At 47.4% G+C, this 27,961-nt stretch overlaps 1 protein-coding gene across 2 annotated transcripts in view; it reads right to left on the minus strand.

The window, feature by feature from the left end:
* Window positions 1–27,961, minus strand: part of UBXN4 (UBX domain protein 4) — a 92,880-nt gene that overhangs the window by 32,715 nt on the left and 32,204 nt on the right. For both annotated transcript variants that reach the window (XM_030210902.1, XM_030210903.1), the window contains exon 9: window positions 18,539–18,666. In XM_030210902.1, the coding sequence (XP_030066762.1) occupies window positions 18,539–18,666 (128 nt within the window). The remainder of the gene's footprint in view (window positions 1–18,538; window positions 18,667–27,961) is intronic.

Consider the following 27,961-nt stretch of genomic DNA (forward strand, 5'->3'; position numbering starts at 1 on the left):
TGCATCTCTCAGGACATTTGATCTGCATTGTAACTAAATTCAGTGCTCTCTTTACACCATGGGAGTACAGGGACCTGTGTCTCAATCTGACAGCTATACAGACCCAGATAGGAGTCCACGGAAACACTGTGGTAGGGAGGAAGGGGAAGAAGTTGAATAATCAAGAGGGATGGGAGGGGGCAGAGTGGCCATACAATTTTGCACCTGTTGCAACACAATAGGCCTGACACCAGATATTTTATAGAAACAGAAATATTTTGACTACGTGAAGCAAAGCAGGCAACAATCCTAGACAAGTGGTACAAAAATATGAGTTATGAATGAGCTAAAGTAACTGACAAAATCTTGATGTTAAAGACTATACTGATGGCCTTTGGTATGAGTTGTAAGTTATTTTGTTTGCAGTTCTTTAGGAAATACTGATAATCTCTTTTCTTAAACCGCTGTCTATGTAATGCAACATTTGTTTGCAAAAAAAAGACACTACCATATGTACAATGAGCTTGTCAAGACTATACTGGTAATGGAGAAATTAGACCTTACCTGCTAATTTGCTTTCCTTTAGTCCCTCCGGACCGGCCCAGGATTGGACTGATGGGTTGTGCACGCCTACCAGCAGGTGGAGACTGAGAAAAAAACTCTGACTCTAGAGAGCCAATGAGAGCCCTGGTCATGTGACCCTAGCCTCAGTATTTGAATAACCAAGCAGAAAGGAAAAGAAGGACCTATATTCTGTGCCCTGAGGAATTTAAGCAGCCAGGCAGCACGAGAGAAACCAACGTGCTTAAACTACGGCCTCGCCGTAACACTGGGCACACCAACAACTCGGTTCAGAGCCGTGGCATGGCCAATTATGTACAGAAATGTGTATCCCATAAACTGTGCAAGTTGTATAATATTATGAACTGAATAACCAGAGAACTTGCAAAACATTTAACTTGTAGAACATAATGTATTTCTTATAGACCATAATGTATCTCCTTTAACTGTCTAACTAGCAGAACAGCTCTGTAGACGACAGTTGCATCTCTTTACACAGTAAAATTGAGAACCATAGAACACGGGAGGGACCTGGGCCGGTCCGGAGGGACTAAAGGAAAGCAAATTAGCAGGTAAGGTCTAATTTCTCCTTCCTTAGCGTCCCTCCGGACCGGCCCAGGATTGGACTGATGGGACGTAACAAAGCAGTAGTCCTAAGGGAGGGACCCCAGCAAACCCGCTGAGAGTACGCGAGATGCAAAGACGGTCTCCTGACGACACTGTACATCTAGTCTGTAATGCTTAGAGAAAGAATGAAGTGACGACCAAGTCACCGCTTTACAGATCTCCGCTGGAGGCACCAAGGAACACTCCGCCCACGAGGCTGCCTGCCCCCGGGTAGAATGAGCTTTAAGCGCTGCCGGAACTGGTCTGTCTGCCAAGAGATAAGCAGACGCTATCATTTCTTTGATCCACCGAGACAAAGTAGGCTTAGAAGCTGCAAGGCCCTTGCGGTGACCAGCAAACAGCAGAAAGAGGCGGTCCGATCGACGGAAGTCCTTCGTAACCGCAAGATACCGTTTAAGTACTCTCCTAACATCCAGAGTATGCAACTTTCGCTGTTCCTGCGTTCCGCAGGAGGATCCCAGAATAGGAAGAAAAACCGACTGGGACATATGAAACCGAGATAGTACCTTGGGCAAAAAGGAAGGAACCGGCCGAAGGACCACTCGCTCTTTAGAAAATTCCAGAAATGGAGATCTACAGGAAAAAGCTTGCAACTCTGAGACTCTTCTAGCTGACGCGATAGCCACCAAAAACACCGTCTTAAGCGTTAAATCCTTCAGAGAACATGTTTGTAAAGGCTCAAAAGGAGGCTTTGTCAGAGACGAAAGCACCAGATTAAGGTCCCAAGATGGAAAAACCGATCTGACCGGAGGACGAAGAAGGCTGACCCCCTTCAAAAAACGAGCCACCTCGGGAAGACTAGCCAAAGACTTACCCCTTATTCTACCTCTGAAACAGGACAGAGCTGCCGCCTGCACCTTCAGCGACGAAAGAGAGAGCCCCTTATCAAAACCTCGCTGTAAAAAGTCTAACATCTGAGGTACTGACGCCTGAAAAGGAACAATGTCAGCTTCTGCACACCAATCCTCAAAAATTCTCCACGTGCGAATATAGTTTAAAGAGGTGGAACGGCGACGAGACTGCAGCATGGTAGAAATCACTGGCGTTGAAAATCCTCGCTTAGTTAAACGAGCTCGTTCAAGAGCCAAGCCGTAAGACAAAATCGAGCTGGATCTGGATGCGGAACTGGTCCTTGAACCAGCAAAGCCTTGTGTGCCGGAAGACGAAGAGGAGACGCCACGGACAGACGCTGGAGATCCGCGTACCAGGGACGCCGAGGCCAGTCCGGTGCCACCAAAATGATCGGCCCCCTGTGGTCTTCGATCTTCTGAAGGAGACGACCTATTAGTGGCCATGGAGGAAATGCGTAAAGAAGGCCGGAGGGCCATTGCTGCAAGAGGGTGTCTACCCCTGCCGCCCTTACATCTTTTCGGCGACTGAAGAAGCGAGGAACTTTGGAGTTGAGCCTGGAGGCGAAGAGATCTAGTACTGGAAGACCCCAGCGCTGTACTATCAACTGAAACGCCCGATCGCTCAGAGCCCATTCCCCGGGATCGAGAGTGTGACGACTGAGGAAGTCTGCTTGCACGTTGTCCACTCCTGCCACATGCGAGGCTGAGATGGCTGTGAGGTGAATCTCCGCCCACGCCAGGAGACTCTCCGCTTCCCGACACAGGAGACGGCACCTCGTACCTCCCTGGCGGTTGATGTAGGCTACTGCTGAGGCGTTGTCCGAGAGAACTCTCACAGCTGTGCCCTCCAGAAGAGAACCGAAGTGCAGCAGAGCTAACCGAATCGCCCTGGTCTCCAGAAAGTTGATGGATTGAACTGCTTCCAGCGGCGACCAGAGGCCCTGGGCCCACTTGTCCAGGCAATGAGCTCCCCAGCCCCGGAGACTGGCATCTGTTGTTAGAGGTATCCACCGCGGAGGCTCCAACGGCATCCCCCCAGAGAGATTCTGTATCCGTAGCCACCAAAACAGAGAGATTCGCTCCCGGAGCCTCAAAGGCAGTCTCATCAGAAGGGAATCTGTCTGAGCAGACCACCGGGTCAGAAGAGACCACTGAAGAGATCTCATGTGAGCTCTGGCCCAGGGAACTACTTCTATCGAGGCAGCCATGGAACCGAGAACCTGAAGATAGTCTCGAGCACACGGTACTTTCCGATGCATCAAATTCAGAACCTGAGACCGGAGCTTTAGGATTCTGCCCTGCGGAAGAAAAACTCGACCCCTCGCAGTATCGAAGGTGACCCCCAAATACTCTAGAGACTGAGAGGGAACCAAACGGCTCTTGGCTATGTTGACCACCCAACCTAGGGACTGCAGGAACGTTACTACTCGCTCCGTGACCTGACAACTTTCTTGATAAGACTTTGCCCTTATCAACCAGTCGTCCAGGTAGGGATGAACCAAAATCCCTTCCTTCCTGAGAGCCGCTGCAACCACGACCATCACTTTGGTAAATGTGCGCGGCGCCGTCGCCAGGCCGAAAGGCAGAGCGCGAAACTGATAATGCCGGCCTAGAATTGCAAAACGCAAAAACTTGTGGTGAGCAGGACGAATGGGAATATGCAAATAGGCCTCTGTCAGGTCCAAGGCTGTTAAATACTCTCCCTTGCGCACTGCTACTATGACTGACCGAAGGGTCTCCATCCTGAAACTGGTGACCTTGAGAGCGCGATTGACAGCTTTGAGGTCGAGAATAGGACGATGGGAGTCCTCCTTTTTGGGCACCACAAAGTAAATGGAATACCGACCTTGCTTGTACTCGGCAGGAGGAACTGGATAAATCGCCTGAAGATCTAAGAGCCTTTGCAGAGTCTCCCGAACCGCACGCGCTTTGAGGGGAGAACGACAGGGAGACTCTAGAAAGGCGTCTGAAATAGGCCTTGCAAATTCTAAGGCATATCCGTCTCGAACCACCTCCAAGACCCACTGATCTGATGTAATGTGGGCCCACCTCTGATAAAACTGAGAAAGCCGAGCTCCGACAGGTACCAGAGAAGGGGCCCTCGCACCTTCATTGGGAAGTACGCGCAGGGGAGCGAAAATTGCCGCTTGAGAATCTGCCTCCTCTGCGGTAGCCTCGAAAGGACTGGTTCCTGGTAAAGAAACGCGATCTCTGAGGCTGCGAAGGTTTATCAGGCTGAAATCTACGGAAAGACCTTAGCCTACCACGTCCAAACAAGGCACCCCGACCGGAAAGGCGAGGCCGATCTTCAGGGAGACAAGGCACCTTAGAGTCTCCTAGGGAGTGAACCAATTTGTCCAAATCCTCTCCAAACAAAAATGAACCCCTAAAGGGAAATTTACTTAACTTAGATTTGGAGGCCGCATCTGCCGACCAACCTTTCAACCAAAGAGAGCGGCGAGCTGCAACTCCCAGGGCCAAAGATTTAGAAGATGCCCTCAACAGGTCATATAGGGCATCGGCTAAAAAAGCAGAGCCCGTTTCAATCTTTGCCACCTCAACATCTATAGCTGCAAGATCATCCGAAGATCTATCCAGGACTCTCTCGGCCCAACGAAAACAGGCCCTGGCCACTAAAGATCCGCAAATGGCCGCCTGCACTGCCAGAGAGGAAACCTCAAAATTATGCTTCAAAAGAGAATCCAAACGCCTGTCTTGAGTATCTTTAAGCGCTGTTCCTCCATCAACTGGGACTGTGTTGCGTTTAGTAACCGCAGAGACCACAGCATCAACCACTGGGCGCTTAAGAAGTGCTTTATCAGCTTCGGGCACTGGATATAAACGAGACATAGATCTAGTAGGCCGAAAAGCAGCATCCGGAACCTCCCATTGTGCTTTAATGACATCCCAAATGTCCTCATGCATAGGGAAGGTCTTGCTGGAAGCCCTAGAGCCCTTAACCAACAAATCAACCTTACGGACTTGTGAAGCTGGAGGCTGATCATCAAAATTTAAAGTAGTAGCCACCATAGCAATAAGATCCTGTAAATCTTCCTTATGAAACACTCTAGCCACCGAGGGGTCTTCCCCCTGGCCCAAAGGAACAGTGTCAGGATCTAAAGAGGAAGGATCCTCCCAAGCCAGCTCATTAAGTGCCGGTCCTAAGTCTTCCTCTTCCTCCAAAAAAGGCATGTCTGAACTATGCTCTGGTACCAGATCTGAAGGAAACTCACATGTCCTAGGCTTAGCTGCAGTAGGAACCGAACTGCACATAGCCCCTGACAGCCCCGCTGTAGCCCCTGCCAGCCCCACTGCTGGCCCCTCTCGCTGCATCAGGAAGGCCTGGTACATCTGAATAACAAACTCAGGGGGAAAACCTCCTCCCTGAGTGGCTGTCGAATGTACCAGGACCTCCGTATTGAGATCTCCCAAAATCGCGGAGTTTAAAGGGCCAGACGCGGCACCCGACGTTGAAGGAGCAGGAGACAAAATGGCCGCCGTTCGCGCCACTTTCGCCGCGGGCGCTTCAAGAACTAAGCCAGAGGCCTCCGAACTAGGAGCGAGGGAGCGCGACGGCGAAATCGAAACCCCCGACGGAACCGAAGACAAAACCGGCGGAGGAAGAGAAACGGCGGGCATGTCAAGCGCCGTACAAAATTTACAAGCGCCGGCGGCATTAACTCCCCGACGCTGACACACTGAACATCTTTTCAACTTTTCCGCCATAGCGGCAACAAGCGAGCACTCGCGAGAAAGCGGCAACGCGGTTCGCGCCTTTTTAAACAGCCTATTTAGCAGCTAAAAACCCGAGGGCTGACAGGAGCAATAAAACACTAAAAGGGCACTGGCTTGCCTTAGTTCGCTTCCCCTATCTCGTGGCTCTTTTTTTTTTTTTTTTTTTAAACAGGTGCTGAAACCCACACAGAGTTGAAAAGACAGAGCTGCCTGACAGAGCTGCCTGCTCGTTAAGTCAGCAGGGAACAGATAGCTTACTCAGCTGTTCAGTTCTTTTTTTTTTTTTTAAATACTGGCTGCCTCTCCCAAAGGCAATACTCCTTTACAATGAAAGGGTAGCCCTTCCCTTAGTTATTAATAAAGCTGTGTGAGGATACACCAGAAGGGAGATGGGGAGGAAATAGGGGGGAGGGACTCGGGGCACCCGAGTTTAACACCCCAGAGGCTGAACACTAAGGCACTTAGTATCAGGAATGACCTCAATAAAATTCCTGGGCACAGAAGAACCAATAAAGAAAATATCTACAAATACCAAAAAGAGAGACTAATAGGCTCACGTCCTACCTGCTGGGAGACTGAGAAAATACTGAGGCTAGGGTCACATGACCAGGGCTCTCATTGGCTCTCTAGAGTCAGAGTTTTTTTCTCAGTCTCCACCTGCTGGTAGGCGTGCACAACCCATCAGTCCAATCCTGGGCCGGTCCGGAGGGACGCTAAGGAATCTAAATTTAATGCAGCATTGATGACCCTCCATTATCACAAATCAAAATAGCTGCATTCTACAAAGAAATTCATGCACAGCAGATATAACAGACTGCTGGCATTGAAGCAAAGAACCACTGACAGGCACATCTAAGAACTGCATTCTGATACTCCTGAAAGAATTCTGCACAAAACATTTAAAAACTCTGCAAAATTCTACACTATTTATGGTGTGTTTCTGCACAGAATTTCCCCAAGCTAAGGCCTGACATACCTCCTTCCATTTTTCCTCCTCACACTACAGCCTCCCCACTTCCATCTCTCACTCCAACTGCAGTTCTCTCTCCCTCTAACTCTCAGCAAGACCCCTAATTCTTCCCCCCAAGTCTTCTCCCGCATACAGTACTCAAACTCGCATTCTCCCTCCCTTCCAGGTACACACCCCTACCTCTGCCATGAATAGAACTCCACCTCTCAATCTTTCACATCCTCTTCCCAGCTATCATTGTATTTCTCCCCCCACCCTCCCCATGGCACACTCTCAAGCTTATCTCCTCCCACACTAGCGGCACACTCTTAGCTTTTTATGCCACATCTCCCATCCCCATGGTACTCCCTCAGCTTTCTCTGCCACGTCCCAAAAATCCTAATGGTAAACAATTAGCTTTTGCTACTCCTTCACCTTGCTCTGCTTCCACTCCCTCCTTCCCATGGCACACTCACCTTGCTCTGTCCTCCCCAACCTCTCCCATGGCACATTCACCTTGCTCTGTTCCCCTCCCCCCCCCCCCCCCCCCACTTCCAATGGCACACACACCTTGCTCTATCCTCCCTCTCCAATGGCACATTCACCTTTGCTTGTCAGCCCTCCATCCCACCCTTTTCAATGGCACATTCACCATTTTTCTGCCTACCCTTCCCCTATGGTATATTCACCTTTGCCTGTCTGTCTGCCTGCCCCCCCCCCCCCCCCCCCCATAATACACTCTGAGCAGATGATGCCAGCTCTCTCCCTCTCCTGCAGAGATTGCAAACAGAAGGCAGAAGAAGTGCACAATGGGTCACTTCCTCCTCCTCTGCTGGCTTAGACTAAGGTTGCCAGCTGGATCCAGACCTGGGTTTATCCCATTGCATGCATGGGGACTCGTAGACTTGCTTTTCTAAGTGAATTCATTGGAGAATCAGAACTACACATCCCTGTATGCAATGGGATAAACCCAAATCTGGATCAACCCTGTCAGGCGAATCTGGATCCAGTTGGCAACCCTAGCTGAAACTCAACTGCATCCCCTCTGGCCTGAACATCCAACCTGTAAAATCTGCAAATGAACAAGACAACCACGTGTAGCTTTACAAATCTCCAATGATAAAATCATAGGAGCTTCTACCCATGATTCTGCTATGCCATTGGTTGAAAGAGCTTAAGTACAAGAAGAGACTCTCAATCTTTTAACAAATGGACTGAACTATCTTAACACTACGTAATTGAAACTTTTGTAGAAACTTCACCATTCCTGGAACACACAGACACCACCCACGGCTCACTTTGCCTCCCCTCCAACACCAGCTCTCACCAGAGCTCTCTCTCAATCACCACTCCCAAACTCTCCCCACAGCATATACCCCCATAGCTTTCTCTCGGTCAGCTCTGTAGCTGTCTCCCAATAACCATCCCCCATAACTGAATCCCTTCATACATATCTCAAGCTTTCTCTCTCCTCCACATTCACCCGTACAGATAGTCGGCTCTCTCCCTTCCTGCACCCCAGCACAACTGAAGAATCAAACACCAAGTTCTCTCTCTCTTTCACCCTATCCCCTAGGCACACAGATGCCCAGGTCTAACTATCCGCTCTACCCCCACTGAACAATCAATTCTCCCCCTACTCGACCCCTGCAGCTTGCACATGCAACCAACCCTCCCTTCCCCTTTCCTCTCCAACCCCAGTAGCAACACAGGTGCCCACCTCTCCCTCCCCTACCAACCCCTGCAGCAATACAGGCACCCACCTCTCCCTCCCCCACTGAACCCTGCAGCAACACAGGCACCCACCTCTCCCTCCTCTCTCCTCCCCAACCCCTGCACAGCAACACAGGCACCCAAGCTCTCCCTCTCCTGATCCCTGCAACACAGACACCCAAGCTCTCACTCTCCCCTGACCCCTGAAGCACCACAGGCACCCCAGCTCTGTCTCCCCTCTTCCCCTGCAGCAACACAGGCAATCAAGCTCACTCCCTCTTCCCTCCCCATGGCAGACAGAGACCCCCACCCCCATCCTTAAAACTGAAACTAGGGGGTGGAGGGAGAGGTGGGTGCCTGTGTGTCTGCTTTCCTGTTTTCCGCAAATCCCCCCACCCCTGAACAATTATTTTTCAATTAAAGATACAGTGCAAGCAAATCAAACAAATACATTAGTCTCGATTATCCGATATAAACGGGACTGGGCCAGTGCTGGATAAAAAGAAAAAAGTTAGATAATATGGAAAACAATGGAAGAACCTTAAAAAAATGCATCAACAAAGGCAACGAGATCCCGGTTTTAAAAAATTCTTTATTAAAAGCATTATATTCTGCAGCATGACTGCAGCACTAAAACATACTGTTATCGCAGTACCATACTGTAAAATAAGACCAATACAGAACTGTAAACAATCAGAAAAAGAGTACATACTGTATACCTAGTAGCAATGCAACTGATAAGCAAGTTATAAAACTTTTGTAAAATTTTGCAATTAACATTTGTTTTCCCATTATACTTCTCACTGCAAGGTCATCTCAACAACATTACATCAATAGCTGTCACTTCCTCTTGTTCAACTTATGCCACACAACCTCAATTGCCTTGACACCTTCACTATGACTGACTTTTTTCAACCAGGCGTTGACCACAGAAGTGTGGATACTTGCGTTTATATCTCACTTGGGAGGCGTTAATACAGCAAGGAACCTGTTCTCACAGTGTTCTTTTCTATGCTTTTAAGAATCTTTGGACCCCTGAAGCAGGTGTCTTTGCACCGAAACATGGCCTGTGTCGGGTCTTTCAGAAATAAAGGATTCTTGTTGTCTCAGTCTTGAAGGACCAGCTGTGCTTTTTTCATTGGTTGCTACGTTAGTGTACTGTTTTACCCTCTCCTTTGTTAACTTTCTCTTTTGACTGGCCATTTCAGAAGTGATCATGTACAGATCTACAGGGGAAGAATAAAAATACAGTACTGTAGTACAGTAGTATTACGTACCTACTGTATTAGGAATGTTGCAGAAAAGCAAAGATACTTACCTATATAGCAAGTATTCTTTGAGGACAACAGGCCTTAAATTCTCACTGATGGGTAACGAGATACCACGCTGCCCGGTCCGGAGCTTGTAACAAACATTTAACAGCTTTGCGGGACACAAGCCATGCTCCAGTGTGTATGTGCGAGTGCCTTCCTGCCTGCCGCAAGAGCGCGGTTACCGCAGTTGAATAAAAAAAAGAAGAAAGAGGAGACAGCTGCAAGGGGAGATGGGAGGGTTGTGAGAATATAAGGCCTGCTGTCTCAGGTAAGTATCTTTGCTTTCTCACAGGACAAGGCGGCCTATATATTCTCACTGATGGGGAATTTCTAGTAACCAGGCTCATTGAAAACAACAAACACTGGTCAACTGCGCCTTGCATTGGCGAGGACAAAACAGAGATCAACCTGAAACTATATATATAGTGAAAGTGAAGCCTAGAAAAGAATAAAATGGGCCTAGGGAGGTGGAGTTGGATTCTATACCCCAAACAGATACTACAATACTGTCTACCAGAACAGACTATCATGTAGGGTATCCTGCTCAAGCCAATAGTGAAATGTGAATGTGTGGACAGAAGACCACATTGCAGCCTTGCAAAATTCTTCAATACAGGCTGACCGCAAGTGAGCTACCGACACAGGCATGGCACTGACATTGTGAGCCTCGACATGACCCTCTAGGGTCAGCCCAGCCTGGGCGTAAGTGAAAGAAATGCAATCTGCCAGTCAATTCGAAATTGTGCCATTTCACAATGGCAACCCCCCTATCCTTTTGGGATCAAAAGAAACAAGAAAGTAGCTGGACTGTGTGGGCTTATAGTCCCCTCCATATAATAGGCCAATGCTCACTTGCTTTCCAAAGTGTGCAATGCACTTTCACCAGGATGGGCATGAATTTGAGGAAAATGTTGGCAAGACTGGTTCAGATGGAACTCTGACACAATGTTAGGCAGGAACTTAGGGTGCATGTGGAGGACTACTCTGTTGTGATGGAACTTGGTCAAAGGTGCATCCACCACTAAGTCCTGAAGCTCACTGACCCTATTAGCTGAAGTAAGCCATCAAGAAAATGACCTTACAGGACAAGTACTTCAGATGGCATGAATCCAGTGGCTCAAAAGGAGCTTTTATCAGCTGGGTGAGAACGACGTTGAGGTCCCATGACACAGGTGGAGGTCTGACAGGGGGTTTTGACAAAAGCAAACCTCTCATGAAGCTAACAACTAGAGGCTGTGCAGAGATAGGCTTACCCTCTACACAGTGATATGCCCCAACTGCACTGAGGTGAACCCTTACAGAATTGGTTTTGAGACCAGACTCAGAAAGGTGTAGAAGATATTCAAGCAGTGTAGGGCAAGAAAGGGGATCTAGGCCCTTGCCCTCACACCAGACGGCAAACTTCCTCCACTTGAAAGAGTAATACCTCTTAGTGGAATCTTTCCTGGAAGCCAGCAAGACCCGGGAGGCACCCAAGGAAGCAAATTCTAGGTTCTCAACATCCAAGCAGTGAGAGCCTGAGACTGAATGTTGAATGCAGAAGAGACCCCTCATTCTGTGTGATGAGGATTGGAAAACACTCCAATTTCCATGGTTCTTCGGAGGATAATTCCAGAAGAAGACGGAACCAGATCTGACGAGGTCAATAAGGAAGAATCATAGTTCTGCGGTCTTGCTAGAGTTTCGGCTAAGTCTTCCCACAAGAGGTATGGGAGAATACACATAGAGAAGACCCGTCCCTCAATGAAGAAGGAAGGAATGGGACGCTAGTCTGTTGTGGGCCTAAAACCTGGAACAGAACTGAGGGACTTTGTGATTGAAGTGGGTGACAAAGAGGTCCACCGAAGGGGTGCCCCATGCTCAGATCTTGCAGGCGATGCTCATGTTAAGACCATTCGTGAAGTTGCATGATTCTGCTCTGTCAGCAAGGCAGTTTTTGCCCATCAGATAAGTGGCTTGATGGAGCATGCCATGCTGGAGAGCCCAACGCCACATCCGGAAGGGAGGGAGTGATTCGGTGCCCCCTGCTTGTTGGCTGTAATACACAGCATCCTGATTCTCCGTTTAAACCAGCACAATTTGGTGAGACAGCCGATCTCTGAAAGCCTGAAAGCCTGCTTCAGTCACGGCCCTATGCCATGGAGGTTATCTTTTCTCCCATACTCCTCGCCCGGTTGGCCACGGAGGTGGTGTCTGGCTACTACTTTCACCCTCTTGTAGATTTCAACCTCTTCGTCCACCTCAGTCTGTTTTTCTTCCTTCGAAGTCCACTCCATCCGTCTATTTGCTCCTCTGCCTCTCCGAGTAGCAGTCATTTATCGACCCCCCTGATAAGTCCCTTTCTTCCTTTCTCACTGACTTTGATGCTTGGCTTTCCTTCTTTCTTGAACCTTCATCTCCGTCCCTCATTCTCAGGGATTTTAACATTCATGCTAATGATCCCTCTGACTCTTATGCTTCTCAGTTTCTTGCTTTAACATCCTCTTTCAATCTTCAACTGTGCTCCACTGCCCCCACTGACCAGAACGGCCACTGTCTTGATCTTATCCTTTTCTCAAACTGCTCACTCTCCAGTTTCTGTGCCTCAACTCTTCCCCTCTCTGACCAGTACCTGATAACTTTCACACTTAAACACCCTGCTCCCCAGTCCTGTCCAATCTCAACCAATACATTTAGGAATCTTCAGGCTATTAACTCGTCTACTCTGTCCTCCAGTGCTTCAAATCTCTTCTCTACCACTATGTTATCCAAGTCTGTCAATGAGGCTGTCTCTTCCTATAATACTATTCTCTCCTCTGCTCTGGATACTCTAGCTCCTCCCATTCCCTGTTCTGTAAAACGTACCAAACCCCACCCTTGGCTGACCTCTAGAATCCGCTACCTACGTTCCTGTGCCCGCTCTGCCGAACGCCTTTGGCTGAAATCCCGTGCCCATGCTAACTTCATACATTTCAAATTCTTGCTGACCTCTTTCCAGCCTGCTCTTTTACTTGCCGAACAGGATTATTACATCCAAATGACAAATTCTCTTGGCTCAAACCCTCGACATCTGTTTGCCACACTGAACTCTTTCCTCAAAGTGCCTTCACCTCCAACTCCCCCTTCACTTTCCCCCCAGACTCTGGCTGAGTACTTTCATGATAAGGTTCACAAGATTAAACTTGAATTCTCAACCAGGTCACCTCCAACTCTCCTTCCCTTAGTCCATTCTCTCAACCCTCCAACCCCTGCCTCCTTTTCTTCCTTTTCTGAAATCACTGAAGAGGAAACTACACACCTTATTTCCTCCTCTGATCCTATTCCCACCCATCTACTTAACACTCTCTCTCCTACTGTCATCCCTTTTATCTGTCATATCCTCAATCTTTCACTTTCCACTGCGACTGTTCCTGATGCCTTCAAACATGCCGTAGTCACACCACTCCTTAAAAATCCTTCATTGGACCCTACCTGTCCTTCCAACTATCGCCCTATCTCCCTCCTCCCTTTCCTATCCAAGATACTTGAACGTGTTGTTCACCGCCGTTGCCTTGACTTTCTTTCATCTCAAGCTATTCTTGATCCACTTCAATCTGGCTTTCGCCCCCTTCATTCAACTGAAACAGCGCTTGCTAAGGTCTCCAATGATCAGTTCCTGGCCAGATCCAAAGGTCTCTATTCTATCCTCATCCTTCTCGATCTATCTGCTGCTTTTGACACTGTTGATCACAGCCTACTCCTTGATACACTGTTCTCACTTGGATTTCAGGGTTCTGTTCTTTCCTGGTTTTCTTCTTATCTCTCCCAGCATATATTTAGTGTATATTCTAGTGGATCCTCCTCTACTTCTATCCCACTGTCAGTTGATGTACCTCAGGGATCTGTCCTGGGACCTCTTCTTTTCTCCATCTATACTTCTTCCCTTGGTACTCTGATCTCATCCCATGGTTTTCAGTATCATCTTTACGCTGATGACTCCCAGATCTACCTCTCCACACCAGAAATCTCAGCAGGAATCCAGGTCAAAGTATCAGCCTGCCTGTCTGACATTGCTGTCTGGATGTCTCGGCGCCATCTGAAACTAAACATGACCAAGACTGAGCTTCTTATCTTTCCCCCTAAACCAACCTCTCCTCCTCCCCCATTCTCTAGTTCTGTGGTTAACACTCTCACCCTTCCTGTCTCATCAGCTTGTAACCTTGGGGTCATCTTCGACTCCTCTCTCTCCTTTTCTGCACATATTCAGCAGACTGCTAAAATCTGTCATTTCTTTCTCTATATCTTCAGCAAAATTCGCCCTTTCCTTTCTGAGCACACTACCAGAACCCTCATCCATGCTCTTATCACCTCTCGCTTAGACTATTGCAACTTGCTTCTCACAGGTCTCCCACTTAGCCATCTCTCTCCTCTTCCATCTGTTCAAAATTCTGCTGCACGACTAATATTCCGCCAGTGTCGTTATGCTCATATTAGCCCTCTCCTCAAGTCACTTCACTGGCTTCCTCTCCGTTTCCGCATACAGTTCAAACTCCTCTTATTGACCTATAAGTGCATTCACTCTGCAGCTCCTCAGTACCTCTCCACTCTCATCTCTCCCTACATTCCTCCCCGGGAACTGCGTTCACTGGGTAAATCTCTCTTATCTGCACCCTTCTCCTCCACTGCACCCTTCTCCTCCACTGCTAACTCCAGACTCCATTCCTTTTATCTTGCTGCACCATATGCCTGGAATAGACTTCCTGAGCCGGTACGTCAAGCTCTATCTCTGGCCGTCTTCAAATCTAAGCTAAAAGCCCACCTTTTTGATGCTGCTTTTAGCTCCTAACCCTTATTCTCTTGTTCAGAACCCTTATTTTATCATCCTCACTTTAATATTCCCTTTTCTCTTGTTTGTCCTGTTTGTCTGTCCTAATTAGATTGTAAGCTCTGTCGAGCAGGGACTGTCTCTTCATGTTCAAGTGTACAGCGTTGCGTACGTCTAGTAGCGCTATAGAAATAATAAGTAGTAGTAGTAGCGTTTGAAATCACCTGATATTTCAGGAGATTAATCTGAAGATCTGTTTCCTGGCCAGACCAAACAACTTGAGTGTGGAGCACATCTACCTGAGCTACTCAACCCAGGAGAAATACATCCATCGTCAGCACTTTTTTCAGCTGAGGAATTTGGAATGTTGTAGTGGACCATTCAATCCAATTTGATTGAATGGTGCACTACAACAGAGAGTGATCAAGCTCCGGGGACACTCAGATGACATCTTCCAGACCTCCCTTGGCTTGGCACCACTGAGAGGCCAGGTCCATTGGGCAGTTCTCATGTGAAGACGTGTCATAGGTGTCACAAAGAGTGGACGCCATGTAGCACAATAACCTCAACATCTACTGAGCCATGACGTGCTGAGAGGCTCAAACTCGAGAAGCCAGTGTGACTAGAGTGTCCATCTTTGGCCCCAGGAGGAAGGCTCAAACTTTCTGCGAACTAAGCAGGGCTCCAATGAATTCTAATAGCCGGGCAGGGTGAAGATGGGACTTGGGGTAGTTTAAAACAAACCCTAGTAGCTCAAGCACCCGAATAGTCCTCTGCATAGACTCCTGAGCCCCATCTACTGACATGCTTTTCACCAGCCAATCATCAAGATAAGGGAACATATGAACTCCCAGTCTGCATTGCGACGCTGCAACTACCGCTAGATACTTGGTAAATACACTGGGAGCTGACGTGAGGCCAAAGGACAACACAAGGTATTGGAAGTGATGTGTTCCCAGCCAAAATCGCAGATACTTCCGGTGGACTGGAAGTTTCAGGATGTGTGTATATGCATCCTTTAAGTCCAGAGAGCATAGCCAATTGTTTTCCTGAATCATGGGGAGAAGGGTACCCAGGAAAGCCATCCTGAAGTTTTCCTTGACGAGGAATTTGTTCAGGGCCCTTAGATCTAGGATGGGACACATCTCCCCCCACCCCCCTCCGGTTTTCTTTTGCTCAACACATTCTCATTAAGATTTTTCACCTCATGTTGCATTTGCGAGACTTGCTCTAAACATCCCTGCTGCACTTTGTCCACTGACTGGGACAGAATATCAACTATACTCACAAGAGTTGCAGAATCATGGCCAGACTTCTCCACCATTACATCTAGTTTCCTTATGGCCATCCAGAGAGTCTCCAGCGTTACCACCTTGGGGATTGCAAGATCCTTAGCTTCTTCTCCTGCTCATCCACTAAATCCAAGGGCACAGTTCCACCGCCTCCCACTGAAGCAGAATCCACAGCCTCCGCCCTTGTTGCTACTGGACAAGGCGATGCGTTAGCTGTCGGGGGGGGGGGGGGGGGGAAGAGACAACAAAGTGTCATGCTCCAAAAGATCAGACACTCCTTTGTCCAACCTCAACGCAGGGCCCTCTCCTCAGCTTCCTTGCTGAAATGTGGTGGGTGTAGTGGTCAAGCTTTTGCTGGATAGTGGATGAAGCTCCAGTCAGCAGTGGTTCTGCCTTCACAGTCCCCTTCCTTTCGGTATGAGGCATAATGCTAAGAAGAAAAGGTTAATTTGTTCCAACTCAACTCTGACTCAGGAACACAGCCTAACGTCCAGTCACCATCTTGGTCACTCCCCTACTCCTCCTTTGCTTGAAAACTGATCCTTCTGACTCGAGTTAATCCCCAAGTATGGGACCCTGGAAAGATACTGACAGCAACACAAAGAAAGCTTTATTCATAAGCAGGATAAACTATAAGAGAAAAAAAAGACCCCTGCAGACTGGTGCATTGAGGCTGCAACCTCTGCCTCCAGATCCCCCCCCCCCCCTTGTAAAAGCTAAGCATGAAGATAAGAAGTCTCCTGTGAGAGACGAAAAGGGGAAACGGGTGCTAACAGTAACAGTTCTGTACACCAGGGCATTATGGCTGCTTCTCCTGCCATTTTGTGACAGGTAACTCGAGTCTTTCACTGCACTTGAGGCAAACCAGCTGAAGGCGAGACTGTGCGGCTTCCAAACTCACCAACTGACAAAACCACAGTCTGTGCTGAACTGCTAAAAATGTGGTTCAAAAATGCTCTTGGGGTTATTTGATACTCACAGCATTTCTTAATGCTGGTCCTCACCAAGAAATTATTCACCAACTGAAAAGTAAGCACTGCTCCTGATGTGAAACCACACAAGGAGGTGGGGTAGGGGCACATCAGGCTAGTACAGAATCAGGAGGTCACTCCTGTCACCACTTATTGATGTAGACTGTATATATTTCTTTTCTTTTTTTATTATTATTTTAAAAACTAGTAAAAAAAGGCCCGTTTGTTTGAAAGGAAACGGGCGCTAGCAAGGTTTTCCTCTGAGTGTGTATGTTTGAGAGAGTGACTGCGTGAGAGAGGCTTGTGTTCCTGCTGCTGTGCATTCCCCGTGTTGTGCTGATTCGCTGCTCCCTGTATCGTGGCTCCGCCCCTCTCCCTTCTACTGGCCAATCTGGTGTGGGTTGTGTGACATCACTATTATCTACTCCAACATGATCCACGGTTCCAGGTAGCCTCAGAATGTTGGAGGTGAGAATTATTATATAAGATAAAAGGCTGCCTGCCAAAAGTAAAAATACATTTAAGAAGTACCAACTCCACTAGAATTCAACCAACAGGAGGAAATGGCTTCCTCCAACTTTCCCCCAAGGAGCTGAAGCCTGCATCCTTTAGATTTCTGTCCTGGCAGCTCAGCACAACTGGGTGGACCAGTTCTCCAACTGGGTTCAAGACCTACCTGATCATCCCAGACCTGTGAGGGCTGTCCCATTATCTTTTGCTGGAGACAGAAACTACTGGTGGGCTTTGCCTGTGCAGAACCTTTTATTCCACAGAGCTCACAGCTCTTAAGGCTCTGTCCCTACCTGCTGGTTGACAGACACAACCCATGTGTTCAGGACTGGTCTAGTGGGATGAAAATGAAATACTTTTACACAGGTAAATCCTGTGGGAAGCCACACCTACCATATGAAAAGTGTTGAATTGGTTATTCCTACTTTATTCCTTTCAAGCCACATCTATCAAACAGCAGATAATGACTTCATTTAACATGATGGTAACACTAGGAGTTGCCAGAGGTAAAACAAAGGATTGCCTCTTGCAGGGGTGGCCCAAGGCAAGATGCCACCTGAGGCAGGTCCAAGATGATAACACACACAGAAGGTGTACTCTCCACGAAAGAGCAACGAAGCAAGGAAAACAGTGGATACAAAAAAGTCCTCTCTCAAGTTGTGTCTTCTGAAACAGGTTCTTTATTGTTTTAATTGTTTTACAATAAAGAACCTGTTTCAGAAGACACAACTTGAGAGAGGACTTTTTTGTATCCACTGTTTTCCTTGCTAGGTCCAAGATGATGCCACTGCCCCCCCCCCCCCAAATTCCTTCACCCCGTTCTGGAGTTTATCTTCTTTTCATGTTCCACAAGCCGGCAACGTCAGACACAATTCCCATGCAATGCCCTGTCGTTGGCTTCTTCTCTACTGCAGCCACCTCTGAGGAAACAGGAAGTTACATCAGAGAGGAGGCTGCAGTAAAGAGAAGACAGGTGTCGGTGGCAGGGTAGCACATGGGAATCGATACTGCCAGCTTTTGGATCCAGAAGAAAAGAAGGTAAACTCTGGAACAGGGTGGAGAAAGGAAGGGGGAGATGCCGCTCCCAAAAGAGCACTGCCTGAGGCTCCTGCCTCAGGTGGCCTAATGGTCGGGGCCACCCCTGCCTGCATGAGTTTACATATTTTTCGTATTTGTTTTATATAATGCCTGCATTTTATAAGATGATATAATCCTTTTCAGGTTTTGTCTTTTTGGGTTTTTTTTTTAATATACCTTCTTTCCTTCAGAGCAGCTTCTTTCCTAGCTTCTATTTCAATCTGTTGCGCCTGCAAAGCTGCTGCTTTCAAAGCTTCAGCTTCTTCCTGTGACTTTGCAAACCGAGCAGCTCTCTCAGCACGATCCTTTGAATATAATCACATAAGAATTACAGATTCTTAATATTTATACTAGCTATGAAGAAATGCTAACATACTCTACCTAAAATTAGTTAATATCATAAATATAATTTGTTCCTCCCAACCTCCTACGGCTTTCACACAAGGTAACAAGGGCTCCTCAGCATCTTTCTTGCTTCATTAACTGGAAAGAGGGGCCTACCCCAAAACCAGTACTTGGATAATCTCACATGCTAAATGCCATTTATGTTTGTATACCTCATATATGTCGAAACTGTGTCCTTATACTTCATGTTTGCTTAAGGGTATGATTCTATAATGATTCAGGAGAAATTAGGCCTTACCTGATAAATTCAATTAGTCTTTTCCACTGTTCCAGAACCTGTGGGGACAGTTGTGCCCATCAACCAGCAGGTGGAGATAAGAGAACTGAAAACTGAGCTGAGACATATCTCTCTTTGCATCGAGTCTAGCTCCTTGGTATTTACGTGCCACCCTTGACTAAGTGGCTTAATAAACTTTGGTATATCTGCGATATGGAAAGACTATTAGCTGCTAGACACCACCTCTTGCACAAATGGGAGACTTTCCTACGACACTGTTCAGCTTGAATGCTTCACATTTCTCTGTTTCTGGTGTTTATGTTTGCCCTTCCAGGTCTGACTTACATGGGGGGGAGAGGGGTGGGGGCTTAGTCTCAGGGGAAGGTTTGGGTGGGGTATTCTTTCAAATATGTACACCTGTTTTTCAAAAATGTATACATAAAAATAAAAAATTTTTGAAGTTTCCTTTGCTTACCAATCGTAGCCATGGGTGCGGACAGGTAATTTGGCTGAAATATTCTCTGCTTTACACGATTGTACTGTTATGTTTTTTTCTATCTTTCATACTTGTACATGATGTTCTGTACCTTTTGGTTTTCAATAAAGATTTCTTTGAAAAAAAATAAAAACACTCTCAAACAACTCACTAACATAACACTAACCAGACGAGCAAACATGTGTGGACCTCATCTCTGGACAACTTGTAGAGAACAAGAGATATGCAGGAAGCACTATGAAAAGTGACATTCAATATTTGACCCATTACTTTGCACCGACTAAACATCTCAGAAACCTCAGGTGGGCCTCTGGAATAGTGGGAAGGACTAACAGAAAGAAAATTATCAGGTAAGACCTAATTTTTCCTTCCATTATGTAGCTTCCCACTATACCAGACACTGTGGGATGTTCAAAAGCAACCTATAGAGTGGGTGGGATCTTGGCGCCCCTGCCCTGAGGACTGAATCCCCAAAACTGGCTTCCAAACGCACCGCAACGTCCACCCTGTAGTGCTCGGCAACAGGAATGTAGAATCGACCACCACCTTGCAAATATTCGGAGACAGTAGTCTCCACCCAGGATGTCACTGTACACCTCATATAATGAGCCCGCAAAGCCTGAGAAGCCTGCTGCCTCGTAAGCAAATAAACTGACTCGATAGTTTCCTTCAGTTATGTAGCAATTGTGGGCTTGGAAGCCATGAGGCCAAGCCTGCGCTTACCAAAAAGCACAAACAGTCCACCTGATTTGCGAAACTCATTTGTGACTTCCAGATACCTAATGAGGACTCTACATACATCAAGACACTTCAAGGAAGATTACCAAGCCTCTTTGTCCTCTCTGCGAAAGGACAGACATTCCACAAATTGGTTGAGTTGAAGTGCTGATACCAATTTCAGAAGAAAGGAAGGAACTGTATATAGGGAGACCCCTGCTTCTGAAAAGCGAAGAAAGGGATCCCGACAAGAGAGAGCCTGAAACTCCAAAACTCTACGTGCCAACCCAACAGCCACCAAGAACACTGTCTTTAGTGTAACATCTTTCAAGGAGGTCTTCTGGTGTGGTTCAAAAGGAGGCTTATGAAGAGCCTGAAGGACACAATTAAGGTTCCACTCTGGACATGATGTACAAAAGGGTGGCCACATGCAGCCCACCTCCCACAAGAATTGAATATCATCCAGGTAAGCTGCAAGAGATGTCTTCTGTAGTCAGATCCTGAAACAGGCCAAAGCCACACCTGAACTTTTGGAGAACCCAATCCTTTCTGAAGACCTGGAGAAATGCTAGGATGTGCACAATCTGAGCAGAGACGGGAGATGGCCTGAGCGCGGACTACCAGCCCCCAAACATCCTCCACACCCTCGCATATGCCATTGATGTAGAGCGTTTTCAAGCCTGAAGCAAGATAGCAATGACTGAATCAGAATAACCTTTTCATCTCGTGAGCCCTTTCAATGGTCAAGCCGTAAGAACAAAGGAGTACAGATCCTCCACAAGCACTGGACCTTGCTTCAGTAAGCCATTTACCTGAGAAAGACGGAGGGCCCCTAGCAGTTGAATCAGGTCCATGTACCATAGCTTCTACAGCCTATCCAGGGCCATAAGAATTATTCAACCCCATTGCAATGTTATACTTTTCGATATGCGACCTACCATAAGCCAAGGAGGGAAGACATACAGTAGATGTGTCTCCGGCCAGGGTTGCAGTAGGGCATCGATCTCCATCCATCCCAGTTCCTTCAAACAGCTGAAGAACTTGGACACTTTGGTATTCCTTTTTGTCACCATCATATCTAGAAGCAAAGAACCTCATTGGTCCACTATCAGCTGAAAACCCTGGCTGGATAGCTCCTATTCTCCTGGGTCCAAGGAGTGCCTGCTGAGAAAGTCCATCATCATATTCAAGGACCCCGCAATGTGAGCTGTCGACAAGCAGAGAAGATTGTAAGCTCTTTTGTGCAGGGATTGTCCTTCTTTGTTTTTGTACAGCGCTGCGTAACCCTAGTAGTGCTCTAGAAATGTTAAATAGTAGTAGTAGTATTTGTCTCTGCCCTACTCATGAGGGAGGCCACCTCCACCGGACATCTGCAGGTCTGCCTTGCTTGTTGATATAAGCCACCACCGTTGATTGTTGGAGAAAACTTGGACCGGGGCCCCCACCCAGTCCGTCCATCCAGGTGCCCTGTGCCAGATGTAACTTGTAATGAGCTCCCCAACCCAACTTGCTGGTGTCCATTGTCATCACCTCTCATTGTGTTATTGGAAAGTGAGGGCCAACAGTCAAATTCCTGGGTGATAGCTACCACTGCATACTCTGTCTGGGAACCAGCGTCCAAAGAAGATAAAGGTCACACTTCTGTGACATTGGAGACCAGCGGCTGAGAAGAGATTAAAACAAAACAAGCTTATCATCAACCCTGACAAATCACAATGTGATTTTTTTCCAATTCGCCACATATAACCCTTGCACAACTAATCCGCCTTAATGATACCATTATCACACAAATACAAAGAACCAAAATACTAGGAATAATCCAACATGAAACACTTTCTTTTCACTCTCAGATCTCAACTGTAGTAAAAAAACTGCTTTTACAGGCTTAGACAGATTCGCTTTATTCGCTCACTAATTGACCCACTAGCACTAAACACTTTTACACATTCATTCGTCATAAACAAACTGTACTACTGTAACTCTCTCCACTTAGGCCTCACATCCGTCAATCTTAGACAACTGCAAATCATTCAAAATACTGCAATTTAACTAATCACCAATAAAAGGAAATTTCACCGCATCACCTACAAGATACTATTCTTGGTCTTTAAAACTCATTTGTCTGGCGAACTACCCTATCTATTCACTACTTTTGATTCCTTACTCCAATCACTGTACTCTCCTATTCACTTTCCAAAATCATTTGGTTACCCCCTCTTACCGAAACATCAGACATGAACACATTAGAAAAGCAATAAACTCAGTCCAAGGCCCAGAACTATGGAACAAACTGCCACAATCTCTTCAAAACCACACCCAGCTCTCAATATTTAAAGCAGATCTTCTTTCTTTTCCACAGATGCATGCCAGTACTTTCACCAAATTACTGAGATCTTTTCCAAATAGCCACTTGCCCTGAAAGGGGCTGATGTGTCATGACAGCCAAAGACATACTGCGGGCCATAACCCGTAACATGTCAAATATAAGTAGCAGTCACGGCTTAAGTGAATGTGCCTAGCGGCAGTCAGGTGTGAAATTGCAGCACATTGGAAGCAATCTTTGGGCGTTACAATAATGGACTGTATAGACATACTCAGGGTCCTCAACGATATGGAGCAGAAGACTGATCGCCATAAGGATCGTTTTGATCCACAACATGAGAAATGGTCCCACTTAGATTTATTTTTACAAGAGAGGAGGGATTAGGTTCTTTGGGGGGGGGGGGGGGGGGGTTCTGTTTCATTCGATGGTCATTGAAGAATCAAACCTGGCTGTCGCTGTTTGTTGTTGATGCATGGGGGTTGTGGGATGAGGAATGCTGGGTTTTTAGGAAGGGGGGAATGAAGTTTGGAATATTTCTTGGCCTTGTGTTGTTTTTATTCCTTTAGTAAAACTAATAAAAATTATTGATACAAAAAAAAAAAAATAGCATCCACCAAGTAGGCTAACCCCGCTTGTAGCTGGGCATTATGGCACCCGTCTTGTATTGCAAACTGCTGCCACTTCAGGAATGCTCTTGTCACAAACAAGCTGCACACTGTCGCTTGAAGGCCCAAAGAGGTCACTTCAAAGGCTTGTTTTAGCAAGCCTTCGAACTTCCTATCCTGTAGGTATTTTAGGGCAACGCCCCTTCCACCAACAAGGTGATCTTCTTAGTCACCATTATAATCAGGGAGTCCACCCTGGGAAGCTGCAACTTATCTTTCTCCTCTGGAACTAATAGGTAGAGGTGAACCCTGGCTTTTCCCACTCTCAGCCCTGCATCCAGTAAGACCCATTCTGCTGTAATCAGGTCCTGAATGTCTGGATGTATCTGGAAGGCCTTAGGACTGTGGTTCCCAAACCTGGTTCTGAAGCACCACAGCCAGTCAGGCTTTCATGATATCCACAATGAATACTCATGAGAGAGAGTGCATACCAAGGAGGCAGTGCATGCAAATCTCTCCCATGAATATTCATTGTGGATATCCAGAAAACCTGAATGGCTGGGGTGCCTCCAGGACCAGGTTTGGAAATCACTGACTTAGAAGTACTTCTAAACCCCCTCACGATTGAATGCAGACTGAACTCCTGACGCCGAAGCAGAAGGCTCCTCAATGGAAAGCACTGCCAGTGCCTCAGAAATGAGAGTACTGAGCTCCACTTTAAGAAACAACCTCAATACTTTCAGATCATCTCCATCCTCATGAGGGAGCTCCCCCTCCTCCAATGGCTCCTTCCAACAATAACTCTTCTGAATACACCGAGGCCACATCAGATAAGAAGAGAGAAGCAGAGATAGCCTCATCTGCCCACTGCTGGATGTTTAAACGAGATCTCTTAGGAGCTGGAAGGGCAGTGGGGCGAGAAACTGAAGCATCTTGCAGGAACTCTGACTGTCCCTGCTTCAGCAAATAGGCCTGGTGTAAGAGCAACTCCAGAGAAAACAAAGATCCCAATGCAGCTGAATGCTCTGTCAGGATCCAAGGCTGTAAAATGGCAGCTGGGCTCCAAGCGTGATCAGAGTGTTCCTGACTGCCAATCGGGCCCAACAAAATGGCGCTCATTCTTGCACTCTCCTGCATCAAACTGCACACTGGCCCTGCCACAGAGCCCGAAGACCCCAGCATATTCAGATGCTGTGCCAAATTTGAAGATATGCTGCAGCTGACCATTTCCTCCACATCCCTTGGGATTCCCAGCTTGCACATACTGCAATGCCATGCCAGCCGGTGGGTCCCAAAGCGAAATCACCGCTTAACTGTCTCTGAGGGAAGTCGCCATACACCCAACTGTCACAAGTGCAGCACATCATGTCCCAAGTGGCAAGTCAGGATCCCTCCCTTGCACCAAGTAGAACCTGCAGCCCTCCAAGCAGTTCTGAGCCAATTTTAGTCAGAATTACCACTGCCGGCTGCTCCCCATCTTCACAAGTCTTGCCACAGATAAGAAAGGCTTAGGACTCTGTTCCATGCTCTCCAGCAAACCTCTTTCCTTTCCTTTTTTTTTTAAGGTTGTTGTGTTGGAAAAAGACAGCACTACAGGAAACAAGTGAGAGATGAAGAGAGGAAAGAAGTAAATTTGCAGGGCACCAGAGACAGGAATCTGAAGACTTCCAGCTGGGGCCAGCTGACCAACTGGACCAGGAATAAATCACTAAGAACCAGAGGCTGAAAAGAGTGCTCATCCATCTGCTAGACATAGAAAATACTGATAAACTGGACTGGATGCCAAGAGAGAAATGTCTCAGCTCTAGTTTTCAGTTCTCTATCTCCACCTGCTGGTTGATGGAAACAACTATCTCCACAGGTTCTGGGATAGTGGGAAGCTACGCAATGGAACTGAAGTTATCCATGTATAGGTCTTATTTTATAAAATATCACAATACTAGACACTATATTTAATATCACCCCTCTTCCCATGAATATGAAACATTTCTAGTTTGTAGATTTTTCAATTTTACATGTTAAAAATCTTAGTCCCTTATTATACAGTTTAAAGTATGTTAAAGTAAACCCCATTATTGTCAACAGGGCTTTTTACTAACTATAATTCAAATTAATGTGTGTCAAGGAGAAATTAGACCTTACCTGCTAATTTGTTTTCCTTTAATCCCTCCGGACCGGCCCAGGATTGGACTGATGGGTTGTGCACGCCTTCCAGCAGGTTGGAGACTGAGAAAAAACTCTGACTCTAGCGAGCCAATAAGAGCCCTGGTCATGTGAACCTAGCCTCAGTATTTGAATAACAAAGCAGAAAGAAGAAGACAGTCTGTGCCCCAAGGAATTCAAGCAACCAGGGAGCACTCTTGAAAACATGCTCGTACAAAGGCTCACCGACAACTCTCACCAGAGCAACGGTATGACCTTATCGTAATGGCTCACCGACAACCCTTACCAGAGTATCGGTATGGCCTGACTGTAACAGCTCACCGAGTACTCTCACCAGAGCATCGGTATGGCCGACTTGTAATGGCTCACCATGTACTCTTACCAGAGCAACGGTATTGGCCTTAACAGAAAATCCGTTGTGTTTTTTTTTTAAACTAACCAAACAGCAGCTGTACAAACAATAGAACACATCTCTGCCAACAATTGAACATACAAACATAGACAGAAAGAGAAAAGAACGGGAGGGGCCTGGCCGGTCCGGAGGGATTAAAGGAAAGCAAATTAGCAGGTAAGGTCTAATTTCTCCTTCCTTAGCATCCCTCCGGACCGGCCCAGTATTGGACTGATGGGACGTAACAAAGCAGTAGTCCTACGGGAGGGACCCCAGCAAAAACCCCGCTGAAAGAACCCGCGACGCAAAGACGGCCTCCTACCGACACTGAACATCAAGTCTGTAATGCTTAGTAAACGAATGGAAAGAGGACCAAGTCGCCGCCTTACAAATCTCCGAGGGCGGAACCAAGGAACACTCGGCCCAGGACGCTGCCTGCCCTCTAGTTGAATGAGCTTTAACAGAGTCCGGGACTGCTTTACCTGCCAAAAGGTAAGCTGACGCTATCATCTCTTTAATCCATCTAGACAACGTGGGCTTAGAAGCCGACAACCCCTTACGGTGACCTGCCAACAGACGGAAAAGACGGTCCCGTGCAGCGAAAATCTTTAGTAACTGCAAGATATTGTTTAAGCACTCTCTTAAAATCTAAAGTATGTAAGCGCCTCTGCTCCTGCGTCCCTGAGGCCGATCCCAGAACCGGAAGAAAAACTGACTGGGACAGATGAAAACGAGACAATACCTTAGGCAAAAAGGAAGGAACAGGACGAAGAACCACTTGCTCCTTAGAAAATTGCAGGAAAGGAGCTCTACACGAAAAGGCTTGCAACTCCGAGACCCTTCTAGCCGATGCAATAGCCACCAAAAACACTGTCTTAAGCGTCAAGACCTATTAGCGGCCAAGGAGGAAACGCGTAAAGAAGGTCGGAGGGCCACTGTTGCAAAAGAGGGTCTACCCCAGCCGCTCTTGCATCCTTTCGGCGACTGAAGAATCGAGGAACCTTTGCGTTGAGACTGCTGGCGAAAAGATCTAGAACTGGAGTGCCCCAGCGCCCCACTATCAACTGAAACACCTGAGCGCTGAGAGCCCATTCTCCTGGATCGAGAGTGTGGCGACTGAGGAAATCGGCTTGAACATTCTCCACTCCGGCTACATGCGATGCTGAAATGGCCGTGAGGTGAACCTCCGCCCAGGAGAGGAGACTTTCCGCCTCCCGACACAAGAGACGGCATCTCGTTCCTCCCTGGCCACTGTCCGCAAGTACTCGCACCGCTTTGCCCACCAGAAGAGAACTGAAGTGCTGCAGAGCTAACCAGATCGCCCTGGTCTCCAAAAGATTGATCGACTGAACTGCTTCCAGTGGAGACCAGAGACCCTGGGCCCACTTGCCTAGGCAATGCGCTCCCCAGCCTCGGAGACTGGCATCTGTCATTAACGGTATTCACCGAGGAGATTCCAACGGCATTCCTACAGTGAGATTCTTCATCCGCAGCCACCAAAACAGAGAGCTGCGTTCTCGGTTGCGAAGAGGCAGACGCCTCAGTAGCGAGTCCCTCTGCGATGACCATCGGGATAGAAGGGACCACTGAAGAGGACGCATGTGAAGCCTGGCCCAGGGCACTACCTCTATAGTGGCTGCCATGGAACCAAGAACCTGAAGATAATCCCGAGCACAGGGACGCTGCTGCTGAAGAAAATCCCGTATCTGATTCTGGAGTTTTACTATCCTGGCCTGTGTTAGAAAGACTCGACCGATGTCTGTGTCGAAGTGGACCCTCAAATACTCCAGAGACTGAGAAGGAACTATCCGACTCTTGGCGGCATTTACCACCCAACCTAGAGACTGCAAGAACTGCATCACTCGATCCGTGACGCGACAACTCTCTTGATAAGACTTTGCTCTGATTAACCAATCGTCTAGGTACGGATGAACAAGAATCCCTTCTTTTCTGAGGGCCGCGGCTACCACAACCATAACTTTGGTAAAGGTGCGTGGAGCCGTCGCAAGACCGAAGGGTAGAGCGCGAAACTGAAAATGTTGCCCTAGGATTGTAAAGCGCAAGAACTTGTGGTGTGCCGGACGAATAGGAATATGCAAATAGGCCTCCGTGAGATCTAAGGCTGTCAAATACTCTCCCTGGCGGACAGCCACTATGACCGATCGCAGGGTCTCCATGCGAAAGCTCGTGACTCAGAGCGCGATTGACTGCTTTGAGATTCAAAATAGGGCGAAAAGAGTCTTCCTTCTTGGGTACCACAAAATAAATGGAATACAGGCCTTG

Source organism: Microcaecilia unicolor, chromosome 7, assembly GCF_901765095.1.
Source record: "Microcaecilia unicolor chromosome 7, aMicUni1.1, whole genome shotgun sequence".
Lineage (NCBI taxonomy): Eukaryota > Metazoa > Chordata > Amphibia > Gymnophiona > Siphonopidae > Microcaecilia > Microcaecilia unicolor.